Source organism: Myxocyprinus asiaticus, chromosome 47 (genome assembly GCF_019703515.2).
Source record: "Myxocyprinus asiaticus isolate MX2 ecotype Aquarium Trade chromosome 47, UBuf_Myxa_2, whole genome shotgun sequence".
NCBI classification, from domain to species: Eukaryota; Metazoa; Chordata; class Actinopteri; order Cypriniformes; family Catostomidae; genus Myxocyprinus; species Myxocyprinus asiaticus.
In genome coordinates, this window is record NC_059390.1 from 21,324,911 (window position 1) to 21,351,627 (window position 26,717).

Here is a 26,717-nt window from a genome sequence, read left to right on the forward strand (position 1 = left end):
AGTATATGAAAAATAGTACAGTATATAGAATACATTATTCTATATACTGTACTATTCTTCATATACTGTACTACTGTCTGAGAGTATATAAATTAGTTATATAATTATATCTTTCACTAAGCTTTCATACCAAAATAAAAACTCCATCCTGTTCGCTCTGGTCTTAAGCAGTTCTTTAGACCAGAGCTGACCGAGGGCACTTTATGATTCATAAAGCAGACAGTGGACTGCTCCCAGTCCTGCTTTCATATTAAACAAACCCATGTTCCCTACTCGACCACAGGCTTTTGTTCAACACACTCCCTTCCCTTCTCATTTAGCAGCCATACAGCGGCTAGAAAACAAATTGTATAGATTCACCGGGTATAATAGAGAAATCTGTTCCAGAAATTCATTGGTTGGTATTACACAAGCGATTCCTGAAACAACGGAGTTCGTCAAAACAAAAACGAGGCTAAGTTTCACAATTCATTGTTTTACTGAAATTGTGCTGACATACAAAACTGTTCCATATTTAAATTAACCACAGTATGACCACAGAATAATAGCATTTTTGCCCTGATAACAACTGAAAGTTTAACTTGATACAATATCAAGCAAAAACATACTGCAAATATTTTAATTCACAAAACTGCATAGTATATAAATTCTATAAATAGAATTGCAGTTACCTGAACTCAAATAACAATTACAATATACAATTTAGGCAAATTGCGCTATTAAAAAACAAACACTCAAAGCACAAAAAATTTCACCTAACCAATCATCTTAATCTTCTACTTTGTTTTCCTGCTCACCACAATAAACCAAATCAAACAGAGGAAAAATATGACTGAGCCTGAGGCTAAAAATCCAATCTGAAATCCCTCCAATATGTCGATCCGTGAAATCAGCTCTTTCTTGAACATTTCAGCCGTTTCATCATCTAGAACTGCAGTCTACAATACAGAAGAGAAAAAATATATATGTTTTTTCATATCATGTAGTTGGACCTAAAGGATTTACATGGACCCATATGCTTTAGTTGGAAATAACTGATTTATTGGAATATGTTTTAATTTGACCTAAGAGATTAATTTGCATCTATTTGCTATGGTTGGAACTAAGTGGTTCATTTAGACCTATATGCTTTATTTGGACCAATATGGTTTATTTGGAACTAAGTACTTTATATGGACCAATATGGTTTATTTGGAACTAAGTACTTTATATGGACCAATATGGTTTATTTGGAACTAAGTACTTTATATGGACCAATATGGTTTATTTGGAACTAAGTACTTTATATGGACCAATATGGTTTATTTGGAACTAAGTACTTTATATGGACCAATATGGTTTAGTTCAAACTAAATATTTTATTTGGACCTATTTGCTTTATTTGGAACTAAGTGCTTTATTTGGACCAATATGGTATAGTCGGAAATAAGTACTTAATTTGGAACAAAGTGCTTTATTTGGAACAAAGTGCTTTATTTGGACCAATATTGTTTAGTTCAAACTAAGTATTTTATTTGGACCTATATGGTTTATTTGGAACAAAGTGCTTTATTTGGACCAATATGGTATAGTCGGAAATAAGTACTTTATTTGGAACAAAGTGCTTTATTTGGAACAAAGGGCTTTATTTGGACCAATATGGTTTAGTTCAAACTAAGTATTTTATTTGGACCTATTTGCTTTATTTGGAACTAAGTGCTTTATTTGGACCAATATGGTATAGTCGGAAATAAGTACTTTATTTGGACTAATATAGTTTTGTTGGAACTAAGTGCTTTATTTTGGACCAATATGGTTTTGTTGGAAATAAGTACTTTATTTGGATCTATTTGCTTTATTTGGAACTAAGTACTTTATTTGGACCAGTGCAGTTTAACTGGAACTAAGTACATTAAATACTTTATTTGGACCTATATGGTTTAGTTGGAACTAAGTGCTTCATTTTGACCAATATGGTTTAGTTGGAACTAAGTGCTTTATTTGGACCTACTTGCTTTATTTGGAACTAAGTGTTTTATTTGGACCAATATGGTTTAGTTGGAACTAAGTGATTTATATGGACCAATATGTTTTAGTTGGAATTACAGTAAGTACTTTATTTGGACCAATATGATTTAATCGTAAATAAGTACTTTATTTGGACCTATTTGCTTTATTTGGACCAATATGGTTTGGTTGGAACTAAATACTTTATTTGGACCAATATGGTTTAGTTGGAACTAAGAACTTTACTTGGACCCATATAGTTTAATTGGAACTAAGTACTTCATTTGGAACAAATATGATTTAATCGTAAATTAGTACTTAATTTGGACCTATCTGCTTTATTTGGACCAATATGGTGTAGTTGGAACTAAGTACTTTATTTGGACCAATATGGTTAAGTTGGAACTAAGTATTTTATTTGGACCTATTTGCTTTAGTTACTCTTAAATGATTTAGTTGAAGAGGTGTTTCATTGTCACTAACCTCATTCACCCACAAAATAGGGAAGATTGTGTTGTCCCTGATTTTGTTCAAAATTCTGAGAGAGAGAGAGAGAGAGAGAGAGAGAGAAGACTTCATGTTAGGCTGGATATGTACATAGCAAGGTACATTCATGACAATATCTGATGTCTGTTTACATACAAGATGTCATCAGATGGGCCGTACAACATGTTGAGTTGAAGCCTCTTTGCAAATCTCAGAGTGAACCCTGTAATCTAAAAAAATGACAAAAAATAAGTAATTAATACCTTGTGTTATCTTTAATTTAAAGCAAATTTATGGATATAAATAAATATTTTCCAACATATTTTTATGATATTATATAACAAAATTTAGGCATTTTCTGTGCATATAGAAACTATATTTTTGTATTTTTTAAATGAAAGGTGGGATGGTGCTTGCAGGTGCCATGATTCTAGGGTGTTTTGGGTGGTTGCCATGTGGTAACATTCTGGTCCAAGTCAAAGCCCCCCACCAAGTCTCTATGAAATTCTGGTATCAAAGTATGACTCGGGTCTCTCCTTCAATGTAAGCCTATAGGTTTTTTTGTTTGTTTGTTTGTTTGTTTGTTTGTTTTTGCCAATTTTATTGTCCATTAGGTGAAAATTGCAAGTCCTATCACTTAGAAAAGTAATAGCGCACCTCTCCTCAACTACCTGCATGATTTGAGGTACTGTATATGTCCATGGCATGAAAAAAGTGTTACAACTTAGGGTTAGGGGTTTGTTAAAATAGTAATAGTGATGATGAAAAGCTATTATCTCATATTTTATCATAAAGCAAATCTAGAAACTATAATTTTTGAATGAATTTTAAATGCAATTAGAAATAGTGACTTGTGCATCTAAAGGTAAAATGGGTTCCTCACTGGTTCCACGTCCATAAATATGGAGTGCTCATCAAAGTTCGGGCTCAGTCCCTCCACTCCCTGCAAAACATCTTCACTGGCATAGAGGAAGTGGGGTAGAGAGATGTACACTGGAATTCCTGTGGGCAAGTTCACAACCTTTCACTTATTAACCATGAAATACTGGGAGTACATAAGAACATACTGTAAGAACAATTTATGTTGACAAATATCAAACATAAATGTAAAAAGGACATTAAAAAGCAGATGCTGATTGGCTGATTGGTCAATCCAGCAATCCAGCTGTGCTAAAATACAGAACATTAGCTGTGTCTCAAATGATGCACTACATGTATACACTATGCTCTACCGTCACTACACTCGGCCATCTAGTGTATGAATTTTCAAAGTGTAGTAAAAAGTGTATGAAGGAAGCAATGTTTCAAACACACGGGATGTGTTGCTGCTAGCTTTAGCACATTAGCTAACATCAGTCCAACACTTATATCTCAAATAACGGGTATACTTACACAGCGTGGGGTGATGGTAAAGCATTCAACTCACATTTGTTTCAGTAGTTGCCACATTCACCATTAATTAATTGTTTATTTTTATTTTCTGCAGCACACAAATGAAGATTTGTAGAGGAATATTTCAGCTCTGTTGGTCCTCACAATGCAAGTGAATGGTGACCAGAACTTTGAAGGTCCAAAACGCACATAAAGGCAGCATAAAAGTAATCATTATGATTCCAGTGGTTTAATCCATGTCTTCTGAAGTGATATGATAAATCTTTACTTTCACTTTCACTTGCATATTCTTCTTCTTCTTCTTTTTTCTTTTTTTTTTTTGGCGATTCACATTCCTCGTGCATATCGCCCACTACTGGGCAAGGAGGAGAATTAAGAGTAAAAAGGACTTAAATATTGATCTGTTTCTCACCCACATCTATCATATCGCTTCTGAAGACATGGATATAACTATTGGAGTCATATGGATTACTTTTGTGCTGCCTTTATGTGCAATTTGGAGCTTCAAAGTTCCGGTCACCATTCACATGCATTGTATTGACCTACGGAGCTGAAGTATTCTTCTAAAAATCTTCATTTGTGTTCTGCTGAAGAAAGAAAGTCATACACATCTGGGATGGCATGAGGGTGAGTAAATGATAGAATTTTCATTTTTGGGTGAACTATCCCTTTAAAGAAATGAAATTTAAATTAGCTTACTAAAATAATGTTTAAAAATAATTTGAGTCCTTAATATTTGTATTATGTCTTAACCCAAGGCTACTTAACTCAAGGCCACTGTGAATATAGTCATGGTGAAGGGGCTGCAGGCATTTCACTATGCCTGCTTTTCAATTCACTGTACCTCACAGCACCCTTTACCCGTGACTGTTTTCATAATTAAGCGCTGCCTCATATACCTCACTGCTTAATTTAATATGAGGGGACAAAGCGTTAAACAAGTGATGGGGCACCAACCTCTACAGGGAGAGATGTCGAGAAGTCCTGCCAAAGTGCAGTTTTTGGTTATCACAGTGTCTGTGCAGTAGCACTGATTATCTGGGTTGTCCGCTGGAGATGCCAGAGCCTCGGCAGGCAGCTTGTACCGGTACACATCAATCCCCTTCAGATCTATAGTGCCGTCATACACAGTAGATATTGACCTAGAAGACAAGCACAATGTTCATTGCAAATGCATTTGTTGCAGCAAAGATGTAAACCAAATATTTCAGAAGATACAGAGATGTGGAATGAGGAATTAGAAACATTAAAGGGGGAGAAGATCACTTGTTGAAAAATGAATTCGAGAAATCATAACGCTCAATATGGTGGCTGTAGAAATGTCACTACAGCTTTACAGGTAAAAGAGCCAGTCACCTATTTGGTAGTGTTTGTTTACTCTTGACCACGCATACATTTATTGTTTGATTTGAGGTAAAGATGCACTATTCATGAGACCAATGTTGTTATATATTATTGTTGATTAGAATTTTTTTTTATCTAATAGTAATCTTGACCAACAATTTCGTAGATTTCGGTCTTTTCCCATTCAAGTACATGCAGATCTCCAATTGAAGTGATCAAAAACAAAATGCCATAGGTGTCAAAAGGCATTCCAAGCTTAGCATTGTCAGTATACGTTGGCCCTAAAAAGCATTTGGACACTTAAGCCACACTTAACCCTCCTATTGTCTTAGGGTCATTTTTGACCCGGGACCGGTAAAGAATACGTTATAAATACAGCATAGTTTTTGGTACTGAAACTAAATGTTGTGACACTGTCAAGACCATCAAAACAAAAAATAAATAAAAAGTAAAATAATTTTTATATATATATATATATATATATATATATATATATATATATATATATATATATATATATATATAATTAAGAGAAATAACAATTGGAATACAAATATTTCCTTCTATTGTATTAACGGGTCAATTTTGACCGGTATGGAAAGAACCAGTTTTGACCTTTGGACTTTCTGGATGTTTTACAGTTTAAAATATTTTTTTGTACATCTATGAATCAAATTTGAATTACATTTTTTTTTTTATCTTTAAAATTACATTACTCCGTTAATATTCAGAATGTAGTATCATTACAACTTTGGGACCACAATAAAAAATTTTTTTTTTTAAAAACATTGTTAGGGTTAGGTTTTACACTAAACAGGAATTTATGCATTTTTAATGGTTTTCAGTACAGTTAAAAAATGACCAGAAGGACAAAAGTAGGGTGTAGTTTCTTACAATAGGAGGGTTAAACATGTATAATTGCCATTGCATTAGATAACAAAATATCAAACCAAGTGACAAACAAATAACCTTTTCTCAGAACTAACTTCACTTTCCTGAGCCATTTTTGCATTACTTTTAACTAACTAATACCATGGTGATTTTTAGTGCATGTATTAAATCACACAGGTGTCTTAGCAAAGTACCCACAGGTGAAGTTCATCTCATTCTCATCTCAACTATGGACATGTTCCACTAATGTTTGACAACCAGGAAGTGTCTGAAAACTTTTCATCTTTTGAACACTATATCTATTTTCTTATAATTAAAAGCCTGACAAACATCTTCTGTAAAATGTTTTGCTTGATAAGTGTGCTACTATATCTTTCCTTCAAATAAATGCCATTTGGTATCTAATGTAATGTAATTCATACATTTTTAAGTGTGCTTTTAAGTGTCAAAACACTTTTTAGGGCCACTGTATAAACAGATATTTCAAAAGCCTCGAGACTCGTGTCTCTAACACATTTTTATCACTAATCATGTGACTGTGTGAAAAAAAAGTGCTAAAGCACGGACTCTTTCTCCCTTTCATCACTTGTAGCTACGACTTTAGTCATAGATGATCTCCTATAATGATAGATAGTGGACGCAAGACACCTCCACTCTGCCGTGAATACATGTGGAAAGGGTTGTGAATATCATATCTGAACATCAGAATTCAAGATCAGACCAAATCAGATGCAAAGATATGAAAGTCCATGTCTCTGCTCTTCACAAAAACATGAACCTGCATGGATAAAAGGGACTTTAATCAATAGATTATGAAAAGACTGCTCATGTGTTTTAAAATTTACTACCAGTCATAAAATTGACTGTAAAATACCTGCATATGTCAGAGGAGAAGAAATGCAGAGGTTTTTTCTTGTCTAGGAATGGAGGGAAGGAAGCACCATCTGTTGACAAAAAAACACAATTGTGAATAATAATTGAAAATAGCAGTGTAGAACTTAACAACAGAAACCCTAAAACAAATGGTTGCCTTGGAGAAATGCAAAAGGCCAAATGCTCATTAAAAGGCTTAATGTCAAAAGATCATTGAAGAATAAACCAGATAAAAGAACCATGAGTTCTGTGTGCTTTCTGAGACACATCCCTTTGTAGTGCAATAACAGACACTGTTTTAGGCCCACAGCTTTGGAACAGAAGTCACATACTTGCGTATGTCAACAACACAACGTATAGGCAAAAGCAGTGCATTGATCTTTAGTAATATTAGTAATAATGCCCTAAAACTAATCCTCATGTCTTGCCTTTAGGGGATCAATTCTGTCATCATTTACTCAGCCTAATGTTGTTCCAAACTTGATTTACATTCTTCTGTGGAACACAAAATGAGTTATTTAGCAGAGTTTGGCAGAAAATTATCCTCTCTCGCACAGCTCTCGAGTCTCATTTGCGCCTTCAAAAATAGTGCATCTGCATCATGACTTATCTCACTAGGATTGAAGTCCATGATGGCAAACAACATTGTGTCTCGCATGTCTTGTAACTGAATGTGACGCATCAAGTTTAAACTGAAGTGGAAGTGCAAATGAGATTTGAGATCTATGTCAGAAAGGAAGATTTACAGCGAATAATTACTTAAATTTCCAAATATTCCTCACACAAAACTATTGCATAGCTTCGGTAGACTTGCAATTTAGTACATTAGTTTTACAGTGATTTACAGTGTTTTCTGAGCTCAGCAGCCCCAGTCTCCGTTCACTTTCATTGTGTGGAAAATAGCAGCCAGGACATTCTACAAAATAACTCCACTGAAATAATGTAATACAAAATCATGTTCCATGGGAGAAAGAAAATCATACAGTATTGGAATGATATGAGGGTGATTAAATGATAACAGACTTACCATTTTTGGGTGAACTATTCTTTTTTGGATCTTTGAACAAAATGAAGACTCATGTACAAAGTAATGTCATGTGATATTATGCTCTGAAACATTTGGTGTTATAAGGTTAGAAAAAAGTGGTTTTCCTCAAACTGTGGTGTGACTGTACAGATGGATTATATTCTTCTAAAGACGTATCCTCCAGTACCTGCTCCAGATTCTTTATAATTGGTGTAAGATGTTTTTAATGTTATAGTTATGAGGTAAACTTGCCTGTTCCGTTGATCATGTTGCAATAAGTGTCATTCCAGTAACTCACAGATCTGTAAAACATTAGCATTGGTAAGTGATGTTTTTTTTAAAGATATACAGTATATATATATATATATATATATATATATATATATATATATATTAATGTTAGTCTGGCGAATGTTAGATAAGTATAATTAGGAACACTTTTCTAAGTAGTTACACTAACAAATGTAAATCAAATATAATGGATGCCACTTGACATTCTTCATGCTAATGTAACACATACTTACTTTTCACCCTGCCAGCGATCAATCATGGCTACTTTTTTGACATCATCTTTGCCTGTAAATACAGTGTAAGGTCCATCGGTGGTGTCATTGTACTAAAAAATACAATCAGAGGTGATGAGGAGATATTCTCTTAATATTAGTACATAAATAACACAACACTGAGAAAGCAGGTACAACTGATGAGCATCAGCATTAAAGTATTCAGATTAAAATAATATTTACACAATTGTTTTCCGTACACTTTTAAATATGGGTGTCCAAACAGGAAATAATTATATATATATATATATATATATATACACACACACACAAAATGTTAATTCGATCAAATATCTGATCAATTATAAATATTTAATATAAAGTTTTAAACTGAATAAAGCTATATTTGTATTTACAACTTTAGTATACAGTATATTCAGGATTTATTAGTATATCTTCAGATTTATTTTGATATATTCAGATGTATATATATATATATATATATTCTTCTTTTCTCATTTTCTCTTTTGAAAGTGAAAGTTCTCTTTTCTGCTGATGTTCACTCACAGTAAAACTCTTATAATTCTGTTCTGTTTAAAAACATGTACACTTGAGAATGATAACGCTATAGTGTTTAAGGTGCATAGGCATGTGAATGCTGCCAAAAGCTGTCATCCTTACTGGAAAGAAAACTCCAAGCATGCTCATGTTGAACATCGGTTCTCTGTAGCCCCACAAAAGTTCCCTAACAGTCCTATTCTGGAAGAGTGAGGCACTGAAGCTATTTATAAGCACATTTGCCAACCTATGATCAAGATAACTGTAGAGACCCTGAAAGAGAAGAATAGAGAGTTGATAAAGTCAATCACAGCACAATTACACAACCATAACTTGTCATAAAATTCAGCAGACTGATGAGTACTGTAAAATCTTGGAATCAACTATATTCAATCAAGTTTATTTGTATTCTAAAGTTTAAAACTTTGCAGTGTCCCCGAAAAGTATTTGAGCACATAAGTCAAACTTAATATGTATGAATGTCATTGATTAAGATAACATAATAATTCTTTCATCTTTTATACTGTGTGTCTATATATATATATATATATATATATATATATATATATATATATATATATATATATATATATATATATATATTAACAGTTAGTTCCGGTTCTTGAATTTCAATGAGCGGTGTTCCAAATGTGCTGATATAAAGTTTGATATCCTCTAATTTATATCACTCCACTTCTCCATGTTTGTGGCTTCCCAAATAGTAATGGTAATTATGATTATTCTTTCTTGTTGATTTCATTCACTGATTCGTTCAGTGACCATTTCTGCAGATAGCATATTTACGCCAGTTGGTGACAACAAATAAGTGTCTTATAAGTTAAGAATGAGTCATTCAATCATTGACTCAACTAATTTGTGGAAAATAACAGTCATTCACTACCGAAACATTGGAAGTGAACTAGAATGATTTGTTTACTTTAATGATGTGTTCAAAAACATGTATTTATTTACTACCAAAACTCAACTAGTTTAAATGTACAAACTAACTGGCCATTTTTTGTCTGAAACTTTAATTATTTAATACTGAATCTTCAGTTATCAAATATTATTTGCTCGTTTGTGAAACTGTTGAATAAAAGCAATATATCACACTCAACTGCTCTTGGTATTTTGCATTATAATGCAATGACATTTGAGCCAAGTGTGACTTGAGTGTCCAAATACTTTCTGGGGCACACGAGTTTAACAAAACAGCACTTTCATCTAACTGTACATTAATGCCCATTATGAATAAAAGCCCTAATCAATAAACAGGTTTGGGAGGGTTACTTTTGAAATGTATTCCACTACAGATTACAGAATAAATGCTGTAAAATGTAATTTGTAAGGTGTTCCGTTAGATTACTCAAGGTCAGTAACGTATTCTAAATACTTTGGATTACTTCTTCAGCACTGGTAGATATTTTTTAACTTGTTTTGACTATAAAAACTCTGCCAGTACAGTAAGACAAAATACACATGTTAAAAATACATTCTCTGAAAAACCTAAATATCTTATGCAGTGCTGTTTCTAAACAAGATAAATCTAATTGATCTTGTTTTAAGTATTTTTTTAAATATTTTTACAGGAAAACAATACACATTTTTTTTATCAAGAATATGATTTTTGCCCTAATATCAAAGGTCTTGCTAGAATAAAAGAAATTATGATCTAACGTGAATTTTCTTGATAAAAAAATATGATCGTTCCTGGTAATGTGCATGTAAAATGGCTAGAAATAACATTTTAGCTTAGCATAAAGCTGACAATTTACACAAGGTTTATTTCTATTTCTTCTGCTCCAAACTTACTTCAAACTTACTTCTCTGTCTGCTCGTATGAATGTAACACATCATAAGAAAGTGTTTCACCGCTGTTCAAATGCACTTTGGATCACATCATTTATATGTATACATTTTTCCATCTGAAAGGACTAAATATTAAATGAAACAAATGACAATAAAATGCAAAGTAATCTCTTCAGTAATCAAAATACTTTTTGAATGTAACTGTATTCTAATTACCAATGATTTAAACTGTAACTGTAGTGGAATACAGTTACTTATATTTTGTATTTTAAATACGTAATCCCATTACATGTATTCCGTTACTTCCCAACCCTGTCAATAAATATGCACATGAACCAATGATGGAGCATTTTATTTATGGTGACTTTAAAAGTCATTTGAGAAATATGACATCAAATCAAAATATTATATGTCGATGCAGAGAGAGGAAATGAGACAAAGGGATGGTATGGTTGTGTTGAAATACGTACTGCTACAGCTAGGTTAAGAGTTGTGAAAACGTCCTCTTCTGACCCAACTGACATGCTAGGCTCAAAGATTGCACCCGCCAGCAGCACGAAGGACACGGTTTGGTTATCATAGAATGTGATGTTTTTTTTGGGGATGAAACGCGTCCTAGAGGATGAGAGAGAGGGTGAAAGTGAGGAAACAGCTTATTAGAAATACAGTATTGACATTTAGTTGCTCGAAATGGCAAGGAAATGGGCTTTTATGGTCAATTTTTTTGTCCTTTCTGGAGCTTTGACAGCCTTTTATGCATAAATAATGGCAGAATTGTCCTTTTTTTTGGCAAACTATTCTTTAGAGGAGGTATAAATTAAATGAGAATGACAATAATCACATTTCTGTTAACAGTTTATTACAAACTATTATAAACTCGATTAGATAAATTAGATAAAGGTTTGATAAGCATCATCTCATAGGATAAACTTTTCCTTGTGAACATACTAGGATTAAATGACTAGTTTTCAGCAGCATGGCGAAACACTTTGAACAAAGCCACTAGCTCAAAGTGCATTATGTTTATATTGTTTATTCTAGGTAGGTAATAATCATTTATGCTTTGGTCGCAAGATGCTGGTTTGGAGTGTTTTCTGAATTGTTTCAGATAGCTCAAAAGGTGGGAATCTCATGATGTCAATTTTACCCATCACAGGTGCATTCACAAATAGACAAATAAGTGAATTTGCAGAGTTTCAAGTATATTTGAGATCAAAACACAATGTACACCTTATCATAAGTTTGAAATTAGCATGTATGCAGATGTCTATCTATAAGGCCACACGTACTGTAGGAGGCAGGTCTTACTTGTACGTGTATGGTCCTTTCTGTTTAAGTATCGGTTTTGCCCCTCGAGCTAGAACATCATTAGGGTTCTGCACATCAAATAGCCAGAACTGCCTGTACACTGAAATGTCCACTGATGTCCAGGTGTCAAAAGCCAAAGTCCCATTTTCCAACACCACTTCCTGTAGAGACACAAAACATGCATTTTATATAATATTTTATACAGAAATATATAATTTATATTTCTACAGTATATTTCTCACTATTTATGCTCATCCTGCAGAACAATAATAGCTAAAACCAGTCCAAACTGGTCTCCCAGTCTCCCAACAGGATCAGACTGGTCAGTTGGCTGTTTTTAGAAGAGTTTTATTTTTATTTGTTTTTGACCAGTCCAGTTTGCCGACCAGCTAAATCAGCTGAGTACCAGCTTGGCCACGTTGCAAGACCAGCTTAAACCAGCTTTTCTTTTCTTTTCTTTTTTTCTTTTTTTCAGCAGAATGCTAAACCTCTCAAATGTTTTGTGATTTACTTTCTGAGATTTTCAACAATTGTATTTGCAAAAGAAAAAGAAATGAAAACAAAATGCTTTAGTTCCTGGTTAAAACACACAAATGTAACTACAGCAAAGCTCTAAATATCAATTTTATAAAATATTTTACTCCACACAATTTTTTTGTTTTGTTTTTTGTTTTACTTTCTGTATAGATGCATACCTTCAAATTTTAAAAACATTCTCACTCATAATGCCCAGGAAAAAGATTAGATATGCAATATGCATACACTATATTGCCAAAAGTATTCGCTCACCCATCCAAATAATTGAATTCAGGTGTTCCAATCACTTCCATGGCCACAGGTGTATAAAATGAAGCACCTAGGCATGCAGACTGCTTCTACAAACATTTGTGAAAGAATGGGCTGCTCTCAGGAGCTCAGTGAATTCCAGCGTGGTACTGTGATAGGATGCCACCTGTGCAACAAGTCCAGTCGTGAAATTTCCTCGCTACTAAATATTCCACAGTCAACTGTCAGTGGTATTATAACAAAGTGGAAGCGATTGGGAATGACAGCAACTCAGCCACGAAGTGGTAGGCCACGTAAAATGACAGAGTTGGGTCAGCGGATGCTGAGGCGCATAGTGCGCAGAGGTCACCAACTTTCTGCAGAGTCAATCGCTACAGACCTCCAAAGTTCATGTGGCCTTCAGATTAGCTCAAGAACAGTGCATAGAGAGCTTCATGGAATGGGTTTCCATGGCTGAGCAGCTGCATCCAAGCCATACATCACCAAGTGCAATGCAAAGTGTCGGATGCAGTGGTGTAAAGCACGCCGCCACTGGACTCAAGAGCAGTGGAGACGCGTTCTCTGGAGTGACGAATCACGCTTCTCCATCTGGCAATCTGATGGACGAGTCTGGGTTTGGTGGTTGCCAGGAGAACGGTACTTGTCTGACTACATTGTGCCAGCTGTGAAGTTTGGTGGAGGGGGGATTATGGTGTGGGGTTGTTTTTCAGGAGCTGGGCTTGGCCCCTTAGTTCCAGTGAAAGGAACTCTGAATGCTTCAGCATACGAAGAGATTTTGGACAATTCCATGCTCCCAACTTTGTGGGAACAGTTTGGGGATGGCCCCTTCCTGTTCCAACATGACTGCGCACCAGTGCACAAAGCAAGGTCCATGAAGACATGGATGAGCGAGTTTGGTGTGGAAGAACTTGACTGGCCTGCACAGAGTCCTGACCTCAACCCGATAGAGAACCTTTGGGATGAATTAGAGCGAAGACTGCAAGCCAGGCCTTCTCGTCCAACATCAGTGTCTGACCTCACAAATGCGCTTCTGGAAGAATGGTCAAAAATTCCCATAAACACACTCCTAAACCTTGTGGAAAGCCTTCCCAGAAGAGCTGAAGCTGTTATAGCTGCAAAGGGTGGGCCGACGTCATATTAAACCCTATGGATTAAGAATGGGATGTCACTTAAGTTCATATGCGTCTAAAGGCAGATGAGCGAATACTTTTGGCAATATAGTGTATGTTGGCATTTTGCCCCAATGGCGGGAATGTTTTTTCTTAACACTGATTTTGAAAATAATGGCTTTTTAAAATATAAAGTACTGTCTAAAGTAAAATAAATAAATAAATAAAACATATATATATATATATATATATATATATATATATATATATATATATATATATATATATAACATACAAAACATCTAATTTCATATATATTATAGGCAATTTAATGGCTTCTCAGCAATATTTAAACAATAAAACAATTATGAAAAACAAAAGAATTCATTAAACAACAAAAATGTCAAAGGTAATTGTTTTGGCGAACAGAAATTGTAATAAATGAACATCCTGTATAAAACATATCTGACAACTTGCCCCAACACTAATGTATCAACATGCCCCAACCTGATCTTTATTAAATATAACCTTGTCCACAGTTCAACCGTTAACATAAATCTACTTTCATTATATGTAGTTGATAATATTATACTGCTTGGCCTACAGTAAAGTTGTTGATAACAGCCGAAACACTTTTATTTATTTATTTATTTATTTATTTATTTTTTTGCTCTGTAATAAACTGTAATAAATAAAGTTGTGTTTTCCAGTCACATCATTAAATTAATCCACCTACAAAATAATGAGCGATGAATATTGATTTGAAACCGACGTCTTACCTTGTTCACCGTGTTCTTAATAACAAGGTTACCCACAGGGATGAGAATGCCCCCAAGCACAGCGATCAGTGCGCCCAGCACCGTCCCTGTAATGAGCCCGCATCTCTGGTCACAGCAGGTCATAATGGCGAGCGGCAGCCTGCACCAACACTGACCGGCGTGGCGTCGGGTGCCAGCATTATGTCGTCCTGGGAATTATGTAAGTATCAGGGATCGAAGGTTGTAAAGGAGAAGATAGAGGACTCGAGTCGTGAGTAATGCACTCGGAGACCCTAGTTAAGACGAAATCATCGCCGCGTGATAATGCACTACTGGTCGGGGAGCGGGAGAATTGCACCCAACGCTATAAACCAGGGCCAATATCACAATCAGTCCAGACAGATAAAATAGTGACTTTGACATTTCAAACTCAATAGAATAGAATAGAATAGAATAGAATAGAATAAATGTAACATTTGGAATGGAATAAAAAAGTATAATGTAGATTAAAAGTAACAACAGATACGTTTTCAGTAGGATAAAAAAACAACAGAATAAATCCAAAATACAGAATATTATAAATATAAGATTTAAAATAGAATAGATCAGACATTTCAGAATTTAATACATCTTAACATAAGACCTAGAGTAGAATAGTTTTGAGATTTATAATGGAATAGAAGGCAATCTATTAAATGAAATTGAATAAATGTAACATTTGGAACATTATAGTAGAATATAGAACAAAAGTAACATACACAACAGAATAGAATAGAATAGAATAGAATAGAATAGAATATATCTGACATAGAACTGAAAAAAGTAAAGTAAGACTTAGAATAGAGTAGAATATATTTAATTAAGATTAAGAATAAAATAAAATAATCTATGATATAGAATGAAATAAATCAGTAACTTTTAGTAAAAGTTAAAGTATAATAATATAGTATAGCAAAAAGTCACATATACAGTAGAATGGAATAGAATACAATTGAAAAAAATTAATCTAAGATTTAGAATAGAATAGCACTGACATATAGAATAGAATAAATATAAATATAAGACATAGAATAGATTTGTCACAGGGTGAGGTGAGACAAAGGGACTCAAACTCAGAAAGAAACAGTTCAACATGTTTATAAACAACAGTCTTGTAAATGAGGACAAGTGCACCCGGCATTGGATGCAGTGAGGAGATACTGTTGAAGATGGTGTGATGCGAAGCAAAGCCCAGATGAGATTCTCCCCCGACATGCGGGCAGAGTCCGAGGAATCCTCCTCCAAGGGAACTGGGCAACTATACAGGCGAAGGTGAAGGCGATGGTGAACAGGCAGATAACCACACCTCTAGAGACAGGCAACCAACAGACACACAAGCAATCACCAGCTAGACAAGAGTGCATGGTTATCACTTGACAGCAAACAATTAACTGGCAAAGAGAGAGGGAAAACACAAGGAATAAGTAGGGAGTGCAATCAGTGAGAAGCAGGTGGAATGGGCGAGTGGGACGAGAGTGACGGGGTGCAAATTCGGGTTACATTTTGGAAACGTGAAAGACGGGATGAATGCGATGGAGGTGAGGGGGTACTTTGAGGCAGAATGCCACTGGACTGATGACCTTGGTGATGGGAAATGGTCTGATAAACTTGGGACCCAGCTTACATGAGGGGAGATGGAGTGAAATGTCCTGGGAGGACAACCAAACCTTCTGCCGGCACACGTAAGTCGGGGGCTTAGACCGGTGTCAGTCTACTGACCTCTAAACACAAGCACAAGTCCATAAGAGGGCTACTCTGGTGGCTTTCCAGTTGCGTCGGCACCTCTATAAAAACTCGTGAACGGACAGGACCTGAGCATCGGGCTGTTGGACGGGAAACAGATGGGGCTGGTAGCCGAGGCTACAATGGAAGGGTGACAACCCCGTAGACAACAACGGCAACGAGTTATGGTCATACTCAACCCAAACTAAACTTTCACTCCAAGAAGAAGGGTTATGGGAGGCCATTCATCGCAGGGTCTTTACCAGTTTATGGTTAGCTCGCTCCGCTTACCCATTTGTCTGGGTGGAACCCAGAGGACAAACTCACTGTAGCCCCCAGCTGTCGACAGAATTCTAACCAAAAACGTGACACACTGGGGGCCTCTGTCAGAAACCAGGTCGACCGGGAGGCCATGGATGTGGACGATGTGATTAATGACCCCTACCGCTGTCTCCCTCACTGAGGTTAATTTGGGGAGGGGAACGAAATTAGCCGCCTTTGAGAACCGGTCCACTACAGTCAAAACTAATGTGTTGCCATGGGAGGGGGGAGACTAGTTACAAAGTCCATGACTATGTGTGACCAGGGTCTCGAAGGGACTGACAGTGGTTGGAGGAGCCTTGCCGGGAGGTTACAGGAGGTCTTAATAGTCACACAAACTGGACAAGCGGCAACAAACTGGTGAATCTCCCGCGCAAGTGATGGCCACCAGAAACACTGTCTAATGAGTGTCTGGGTACGAGTAGCCCCTGGGTTGCAGGCTGAAGGACATGCATTTGATCTGATCATGGAACAAACATCTTACCCGCTGGGCATGTGGCGGGGGGCGCGGTGTTACGTAGCGCAGTGCGGACTTTAGCCTCCACCTCCCAGGATACCATGCCCACCATTTTAGGGGCGGAGAGGATGATGTCCACTGGGGCGGTGGAAGTCTCGATTTAATTCAGTTGGAGCCCGGGAGATACCACAGTCTGAATTAAAAATGTGTGAAAAACTATGCCTAGCGAGCCTGCCTAGAGTTAAGATGTTTAACGCTACAGATGTATTCTAGGTTCTTGTGATCAGTCCAAACCACGAAAGGTATCCTGAACCCTCTAACCAATTATGCCACTCAACCAAGGCCAACCAGACAGCCAGTAATTCAAGGTTATCGACGTCATAATTCCATTCTGCTGGTGTTAAGCGGTGCGAAAAGAACCATCTGAGGGAGAGCGCTGTGAGAGCACCGCTCAAACACTGACCTCAGATGCATCCACCTCCACCACAAACTGACTAGCAGGGTCGGAGGTAATTAAAATAGGTGCGGTGGAAAACCGCTCTTTACGTTTAGAAAACGTGGCTTCAGCCCGAGGAGACCAACAAAAGTCAGTGCGCGTGGAGGTGAGATCCACCAGGGGCGTGGCGAGTTGGCTATAATTTCTTATAAACCTCCGATAAAAGTTGCCGAACCCCAGAAACCTCTGCAATGCCTTGCGAGAATCTGGGGTTGGCCACTCGGAGATGGCTTTAAACTTGTCCATGTCCATACGCACTCCCTCAGACGAAAATATGGACCCCAAGAACGGAACCGACTGTGCATGAAAAGTGCACTTCTCCGCCTTGACAAACAGCTAATTCTCCAACAGCCGCTGAAGCACCTGCCTGACGTGCCACACATGGTCCTGCATATTCTGGGAGAAGATCAGAATATCATCAAGATAATCAAAAACAAAACGATCGACAATGTCTCTAAGCACATCATTCACGAGACCCTGGAAGACGGCAGGGGCGTTGACCAATCCGAAAGACATTACCAAATATTAAAAAGGCCCCCTATAGGTGTTAAATGCCATCTTCCACTCATCACCCTTCCTGTTATGGACAGGTGATAAGCATTGCATAGGTCCAACTTTGTAAAGACGGACGCCCCCTGCAAGAGTTCAAAGGCTGAGGACATCAACGGCAAAGGATAATGGTTCTGCACCGTGATGTCATTCAGCCCCCGATAATCTATGCAGGGTCTAAGTGAGCCATCCTTCTTCTCCACGAAGAAGAACCCTGCCCCTGCGGGCGATGAGGAAGGGTGGATGAAACCGGCTGCTAAATAATCATTTATATACCTGTTCATGGCCTCCCTCTTGGGAGCTGAGAGTGAATACAGCCCTCCTCGAGGAGGAGAGGTGCCAGGAAGCAGTTCTATAGCACAGTCGTATGGGCGATGAGGAGGGAGGGTCACGGCGCGGGACCAGCTGAACACCGCCCTCAAGTTGTGATACGCCAACGGTACTCTGGACATATCCGCCGGCTCATCCTGCAATGAAACACAAGACTGGACAGGGGAGACAGCAGAGTTAAGACAATGTGTAGAACAAAAAGAGCTCAAAGCAAGGACTGTGTTGGTTGCCCAATCTATGTGTGGGTTGTACGTTACCAACCAGGGATGTCCCAGCACAACTGGGGTCAATGGGGAACATATGAGATAGAAGTACAACTGTTCAGAGTGGTTACCAGAGACAAAGGTGATTGGCTTCGTGGAATGGGTGATGACTGACAGGGGTGTGCCACTAAGTGTGTGAGCGGTGATGAGCTCATCCAATCGGACCCTGGTTAGTCGCCATTTGGAAGCCAAGTCTGTGTCAATGAAATTCCCTTTGGCATCGGAATTCACCAAAGCCGAAATGTTATGACTGTCCGTTCCATTCTGCAGCTGGGCCGAGAGTGCGATGTCCGGGGGCTTTGTCCAAGAGTGTCGCACTCGCCAGTAACCCCCTTACTATTGATAACTGTTGTCCTTTAAATGGGCATGTTGTAGAGAGGTGGCCAGATCAGCCGCAAAAAAAACATAACCCCTTTAGAAACCACCGCTGCCTTTCCTTATGTGTCACTGGAAGTCTACCCACCTGCATGGGCTCAGAGTCGAAACAAGAGTCAGGTGATCTGGTAGAAGGAGCGGGTTGTGGGTGAAGATCAGTCGCCTGAGAGGGCGAAGAGCGGCATCGATGATGATCATGATGCTGAGTCAGGTATTGATCGACTTGGATGGCCAAGTCCATCAAATTGCCGAATTGAAGGGGAAGATCCAAAGGATAAATCTCATCCTAGATAGTATCAGAAAGTCCCCGCAAGAACAGGTCCCACATAGCGTGATCGTTCCAGTCGCTGGAAGCGGCCAGGGTGCGAAACTCTATCGCATAGTCGGCTACTGATCGATTACTCTGGGACAGTCCTGATAAAATCCTCCCAGCCTCCCTACCTTGAGCTGCATGGTCAAACACTAAGAAAAATGCTGAGGAGAAAGCTTCAAAGGTGGAGCAGCACGTATGTTGGTTATCCCACATTGCCATTCCCCATTCTCCAGCCCTTCCAGAGAGGAGCGTGATTACACATGCAATCTTCACTGTGTCTGAAGAAAACGTGAAGGGCTGCAAGGAGAAGAACAGTGGGCATTGCGAGAGAAAAGTTCTTACAGATCCCTCACCTGAGAACGGAGCTGGAGGGAGGATGCGCGCCTCTGGGCGCCATGGGGTGTGGTAAGCTGCCAAAGGAGATGGGGGTGTGTCCAGCATGGGACTGGGATCGAGAGGAGTTTATTCAATGAGTTTATTAACAACAGTCTTGTAAATGAGGACAGGTGCACCCAGCACCAGATGTAGTAAGCAGAGTCTGTTGAAGCTGGTGTGGTGCAAAGCAAAGCCCAGGCGAGATTCTCCCCCGACACGTGGGCAGAGACCGAGGAATCCTCCTCCAAGGGAACTGGGCAACTTTACAGGTGAAGGTGAACAGGCAGGTAACCACACCTCTAGAGGCAGGCAACCAACAGACACACAAGCAGTCACCAACTAGACAAGAGAGCATGGTTAACACTTGACTGCAAACAATAAACTGGCAAAGAAAGAGGGAAAACACAAGGAAGAAGTAGGGAGTGCAATCAGTGAGAAGCAGGTGGAACGGGCGAGTATATCATTGCCATGGTCAGCGCCTCCCCAGGAACAATTACGCATGCGAGACACGAGGTATGAGCCGGCACAAATGCCGGAACCGTGACAAGATTTAGAATAGAATAGAATAGATTAGAATAGAAAAGAATACAATATATAATATAGAATAGAATAAATGTTACATTAGAAAAAAATAGAGTAGTATGGAATAAAATTAACAGAATAGAATAGAAAACAATAGAATAGATCTGACATATAGAATAAATGTAATTAATCCAAATGTAACACTTAAAATAGAGCAGAATATATTTAAGATAGAATAGAATAGAATAGAATAGAATAGAATCACGTACAAGCAAATATGATATATATGTTTTCAGATAATATCATTCCCTGACATTTAATGAACCATATAATTTTATTACCAGCTGTGAAAATATAAATACATAACATATTTAATTGGCATATCTAATAAAAGCATGTAATAAACCAATTAAGTAAAAAAATAAATAAAAAAAGTTCAAGGGTTGCTTGTATAAATTATTGCTGTGAGAAACAATTACACCTTTTATTATTGCACATCACCTCTCACACATTGGCTTATCAATGGCCAAAACAAAACAACATAAGATTAAGAGATGACAAGAAAAATGGTAAATGGTAAACCTGCTTTGTCAGATGAAAAATGGAAAGAGTATAAACAAGTTTGTTAATGATCACATTTATATTGGACTTCGACTCTTTCAGCACTTCTGAAATCCAGAGGCAAGCAGACGTAGGTTTAAAAGAAACTCATCCTGAATATCCAGGTTACAAATTAAAAGTACACAAATTCTAATGTATCTCTTTTAAACCTTTAGAAAGACATAATTTCATGCCATTCATGCCATAATTATTTCAAGAAAAACTACTGCATTTCTAATTTGCAGATATTTGATATTTTGCACCACTTATTTTCACTCTTTATACATTTTAAATTGTACTTTTATATGCGAGGTGTGTTGAATTTATCAGTTTATGCACAGTATATGCTGTATATTATATTATATTATATTATATTATATTATATTATTAGAGAAACCAAAGATTGATTATTTATTAAATTATTTATTTTCATTAAATATGATTTATTGTTCACATAAACATTTCATATATGCAATGCTGTGTGTTGTGTTGTGCTGTATCGTATCGTTATCATATCATATCATATCATATCATATCATATCATATCATATCATATCATATCATATCATCTTATATTATATTATATTATGAGATTTTATTCTATCTACGATAAAGAAACTATGAGGATCAGTCAATACAATTACATCTATCAGACACTAGATGGAAGTGTTCAGCTATTTATTGATTCAGTTTATGCTGAATTAACAGTCTTCACCCTAGAAGGTGCTATTCTGGTTCAAACTTCATTTAATGTTAATTTATGACACCTAAAAGGTCAGTTTCTGAATAGACACATACCTTAAAAATCTTTACTAAAAAAAAAAAAAAAAAAAAAGGAAAAGAAAGCTATTGAACATTTGTATACCAATAATGCCCAGGAGAAAAGATACAGTTCATTTAATACACATTGACCTTTTGTGACAACAAACCCCAACAATGAGCATGTTGTGCCACTGTATGCCGTAAGTTCTCACAATGTGAACCTGTTGCTTATTTACGCTGATTTTGATTTCAAGTTTTATTAAACTTTGGTAGTTTATTTAACTACTGTCACCTGGTTCCTTTGCTACTGATGTTTGTGTGTTGCTCTCTTTGTATTGTGAAGGTATGGAAATATGATCAACCACGATCAGCTAAACAAATGTAGCAGACAGTTACACTGCTTTGCATACAAGCTGTAATGTCCTCATGTGACATGAAATGTGTGGCTAAAATAGTGTAACCCTTTGAGATCCCATGCAAATGTTTACTCAAAACAGATGCATATTCCAAGTCACGTTTCACATAAAGAAGCACAGCTCATGCAAAATAGCTCAATGCAACTTCAAGGTCTGAGGTCATTGCCTAATTTATCTGCCTTGTTTTACCTTACAACCATGATTGCACATTTAAAGGCTGATTCTCAACTGTGATAGTGTAATGACTTTTGAAGCTTCTTCTGGCTATGCAGAATTCTCAGCAGTATGAGTGTTGACACAGTTCAGTATTTGCCCTTGGAACATATGGTATCAATATCTTATAATAGAATAGAATAGACTGAAAACCCTGATAAATTGACTTTACTCAAAAAACTGAATAGACTCGTTCTCTCAGTTGAATTGAGTCATGGCGTCTCCCAAACTTGTGTTTTAAGTTTACTTAACATGGTGTTCATACAGGATCGAATTAACACTATTTAAGTTAAGGTAGATACAAGTAGACTAAACTCAGATTTACTATTTAAATATTGCTGTTTCAACTTAATAATTTTAGTTGAATTGACTCAAATTTAGATCACACAATAACATAGCTCAATTAAAGAAGATTATAACCGATTCTAAGTCAATCATTAAATAAACTTAATTCTCCACTGAAATGCGTACAGTATATAATACACCTGTACTTCAGTTGCATATGCACAAGATCCGACATGAGGGGTCCAACATGACCAAATGGTGTCAACACATGAAACAACTATTTAAAACCAAACAACATTAATAATATTACTAAAGACCTAAAACATTTATACATTCTTAATAACAGCTTTTTAAATGCCACCATAAGTTCCCTTTCACCAAGGAAACATAACTAAATATTTTAAGCACAAGGGATTTTAGGTATTCAACAGAGCCTCAACTTTGTACTCAATCATTTGAGTTACTAACACTTAAAATCTTAAGTCTACAGAGTTTTAAGATAAGTAAGATCGAGGAACATAGATATTTGAGTTATGAGCCCAAAACTTGACATTTCAAGTAATGTTTAATTAAGACTGATTTTTCCAGTAATGACATCATAAGGGTTTAAAGTGTAGAGTAGAATGGAACAGAATAGAATATTGCATTACACAAATATTTAAATAATTTGGATAATCAGTAACTGTTCTCATGACACCACCATATAATAATCAGGAATTGTTATATGCAAAAATTGTGACTACTCATCACATATAGTGTAATGAAATGTATCATTACTGGTGTCAACTGAATAGTCTTATTTCCCTTGCCAGTCTAGTTGTTTGGAACTGGGCACAGACGGGCCACGTCGCCCTGGAGGGAACAGCAACACAGCAGCTCATTGGCATCAGTCTGCATCAGGGGTGACATATGCTCATCACCGCCTCGCCTTGTATCATCATGTAGCGCTTCTGCTGCTGAGACAGAGCGCGTGCCCGCCGCTACCAAACGTACGCACACGTGAACGCGCCTTCATGCAGGCGAACAGGAAGCAGCGCGAGCCCGTGAATACTAAACGCGCTGGGGAACGGATCGTTGCGCTTTTACGGCTCTTTTTTCATCCCTTTGAAGGGAAACGCGGTGAAACAAAGCAAGCTAACGGAATTATTTCATCCATTACAGCAAGAGCCAGACACTTTTCTGTATTGTTTCTTTTTTAAAGACTCCCATTTTGGTGATCGGTTGTTTTAAAAAGAAGGGCGTGTGGTTTTCCGGAGAGGGAGCTGGTGCATGTGAATCTTGTACGTTATATTTGACGTTCAGATCATCGTGAGGATGGGCTGCACCTTAAGCACGGAGGATAAAGCGGCGGTGGAGAGGAGTAAAATGATCGACAGAAATCTGAGAGATGACGGAGAGAAAGCAGCCAGAGAGGTCAAACTCCTCTTGCTCGGTAAGAAACAACTAAACGCACGCACACACACACACACACACACACACACACACACACACACACACACACACACACACACACACACACACGATAGGCCTGTGCTGTTACATTGTTATAACTGTATCATTACATTGTAGTTACAATCATAACTATAACAAGGTTTGACCAAACAATTTGATGGTGGTCTAATGATGAACATCCAAGCCTTTCATCAGCCTACCGATACATTTGTATAATTCATATTAGTGTATCGGGGGTAAACACATTATTCCTGTTGTGGGTTGGTACTTTGTAGCATTTTGTTGGGGTGGCTAGGATTTATTTTCTTCCGATTTGTCCATAAATTGGACATATGAAAAGAATTAAATATTGACCACCCCAGTAAATCGCTACAAAGTAACAGATCAGTCAATATACATTGCTGCTAATGTGTCTACGGGGTTACAATACACGCCCAACAAGCAAACACACTATCTGAGGGGTTGGAAACGAACACAAGACCTTTAAAACGTTGGAAATGCATGTTTGAAGGGCCTATTGGTAAATGAGCTGCTGTGGTGATGATGATTTCATTTGTGTGGGTGGGTCTGAGAATGGCGACCTGTTGCTTCATTTTGTTCTGATTGTGAAATCATGTCAAAATAGAAATAATCTGTTTCATGAATCATTGCGAGTGTTTCCATCACCATACCTAAATATATGAGAGATTTAAACGGAACAAATAAAAAGATGTGCAATTTCAATATATGCTCTGATTCACCTTATTGGCAAATGTATAATGGACAACAGAGAAGGTAACGTGTGTATTTGAATGTTTGGTGATTCCTGATTTTGTGGTATCCCTTGTATGTCATTCCAGCTTAATCTCACAGTGAAATCGGAAATTAGTAGGTCGACTTTTCTTTAGCAGAAATCGGTAAATGCATACCAAAATTGAAAACACTGCCCCCAGTGGCCAAAGTGGTCAGTGCTGTAGGGTTTATAGGCATGTGTGAGCTCCATTTATGTCCAGGAGAGGTTGCCAAAAGCTTGTTGTAAAGCGAGTTCCTTTCAGCTGTACAGGATGTAATACAGTGAAGAGGAATACATATTTATGGACTCTACCCCACAACCCAAACCTAAACCTAACCATTAGTGAAGTAAAAATGAAATGTCAGGGGGAAAATTGCAACCTCTGAATCACGCTTATCACTGATTAAGCGAACGTGATTACTTACTGGTTTCAATGTGGATATGAACCTGGGTCTCTCACGTTGCTGATGCAACGAGCTGCCGGTCGAGCCACAAGGGAAGGTAAACATGCTGAAACCAATGCAAAAATGTCTGGTGGGAAATGCCACGTCATTGAGTCGGCATACTGTCGCCAATCCTAGGGTACCGGAACTTTCGGAAACAGCATCCAGACTTCATTTGTGATCATGTTGCTCATGCCCTGGACTATTTTGGCAAAGCCTAACTTGTACCCATAACTATCTAACCCTGATTGTACAATTATCTAACTCACAATTATCTAACTCCAACCCATACCAGTAACTATCTAGCTTGTACCCATAATCATAACTATCTAATCCTTACCTGTAGTTACCTAATCAGTACCCATACCAGTAGCTATCTAATCCTAACCTGTGCCACATAATAACCAATACCAGTAACAATCAAACCTGTACCCATAATTGTAACTATAGCCACTTTTCCACCATCGGCCCCAGTGCAAAAAAACTTGATGGGGCCCCCTGCCACCCCCACCCACTAATAGCTTAAAATTAATTTACAATATGTGACATTACAATGTATTTTTTTGTTTGTTTGGGCAATATTGTTACTAAATGTATCAATAAATGTGATCCTCTCAAGGCACCTTTTCAGAAATTATGAGAAATATCTTATTTATCTTAAGATGTCTTTCTTAAATTATTAAAAAGGAATTCCACAAAAGCGTTGTGCTATTTATTCTGAAAGACTGCATTTTACTTAAAAAACCCCTACATTTAAAATAAAAACAGTTATACTAGTAATCCAGCTGATCATAGCCGTGTTATTGGGAATAGATTAATTTACTGTCAGTTTCTTTATGACACTATTATCAGCTTTCTTCTGAACAAAACTACAAGACACTTCAAGTTTACCTGACATCACAGACATAGTTCGCTTGATCAGCTGAATTTTCGTGCTGGAGATGCCCAATAATAGTAACACTGTTGCTTCATGCTCTGCAACACAACTCTTTCTGCTTTGTACTATCATTATATATATTACGTCTTTGACCATGACACTGCATCATTGATACCCGACAGCTCTTTACTCACATAATGCAGGGTAGAGATGACGATTTCTTGGGAAGGGAGAAACGAGTTCGTGACTGCAGAGAAAGAAATTCAGCAGTAGCCGTGGAAGCTCAGGGCTGACGCTTCCAGAGT

At 37.3% G+C, this 26,717-nt stretch overlaps 2 protein-coding genes across 3 annotated transcripts in view; one reads left to right on the forward strand and one right to left on the reverse strand.

The window, feature by feature from the left end:
• Positions 1-81: 81 nt before the first annotated feature.
• Positions 82-26,714, reverse strand: LOC127436817 (platelet glycoprotein 4-like). Of its 2 annotated transcripts, none has more exons than XM_051691248.1 (12): positions 26,607-26,714; positions 12,178-12,338; positions 11,340-11,484; positions 9,184-9,333; positions 8,524-8,615; positions 8,252-8,301; positions 6,974-7,043; positions 4,822-5,006; positions 3,356-3,474; positions 2,629-2,702; positions 2,470-2,524; positions 82-938 (listed from the first exon to the last, which is right to left on the reverse strand). In XM_051691248.1, the coding sequence occupies exons 3-12, from the start codon at positions 11,391-11,393 to the stop codon at positions 777-779; spliced, it is 1,011 nt and encodes a 336-aa protein (XP_051547208.1). In that variant the 5' UTR covers positions 11,394-11,484; positions 12,178-12,338; positions 26,607-26,714; the 3' UTR covers positions 82-776. The 2 variants fall into 2 exon arrangements, with proteins under 2 accessions (XP_051547208.1, XP_051547207.1); XM_051691247.1 differs by lacking the exon at positions 26,607-26,714 and adding an exon at positions 14,852-15,083.
• The window catches only part of LOC127436821 (guanine nucleotide-binding protein G(i) subunit alpha-1), a 38,399-nt gene continuing 35,560 nt past the window's right edge, over positions 23,879-26,717 (forward strand). The window contains exon 1 of the mRNA XM_051691255.1: positions 23,879-24,300. Within this exon, the coding sequence (XP_051547215.1) occupies positions 24,183-24,300 (118 nt within the window). The 5' untranslated portion in view covers positions 23,879-24,182. The remainder of the gene's footprint in view (positions 24,301-26,717) is intronic.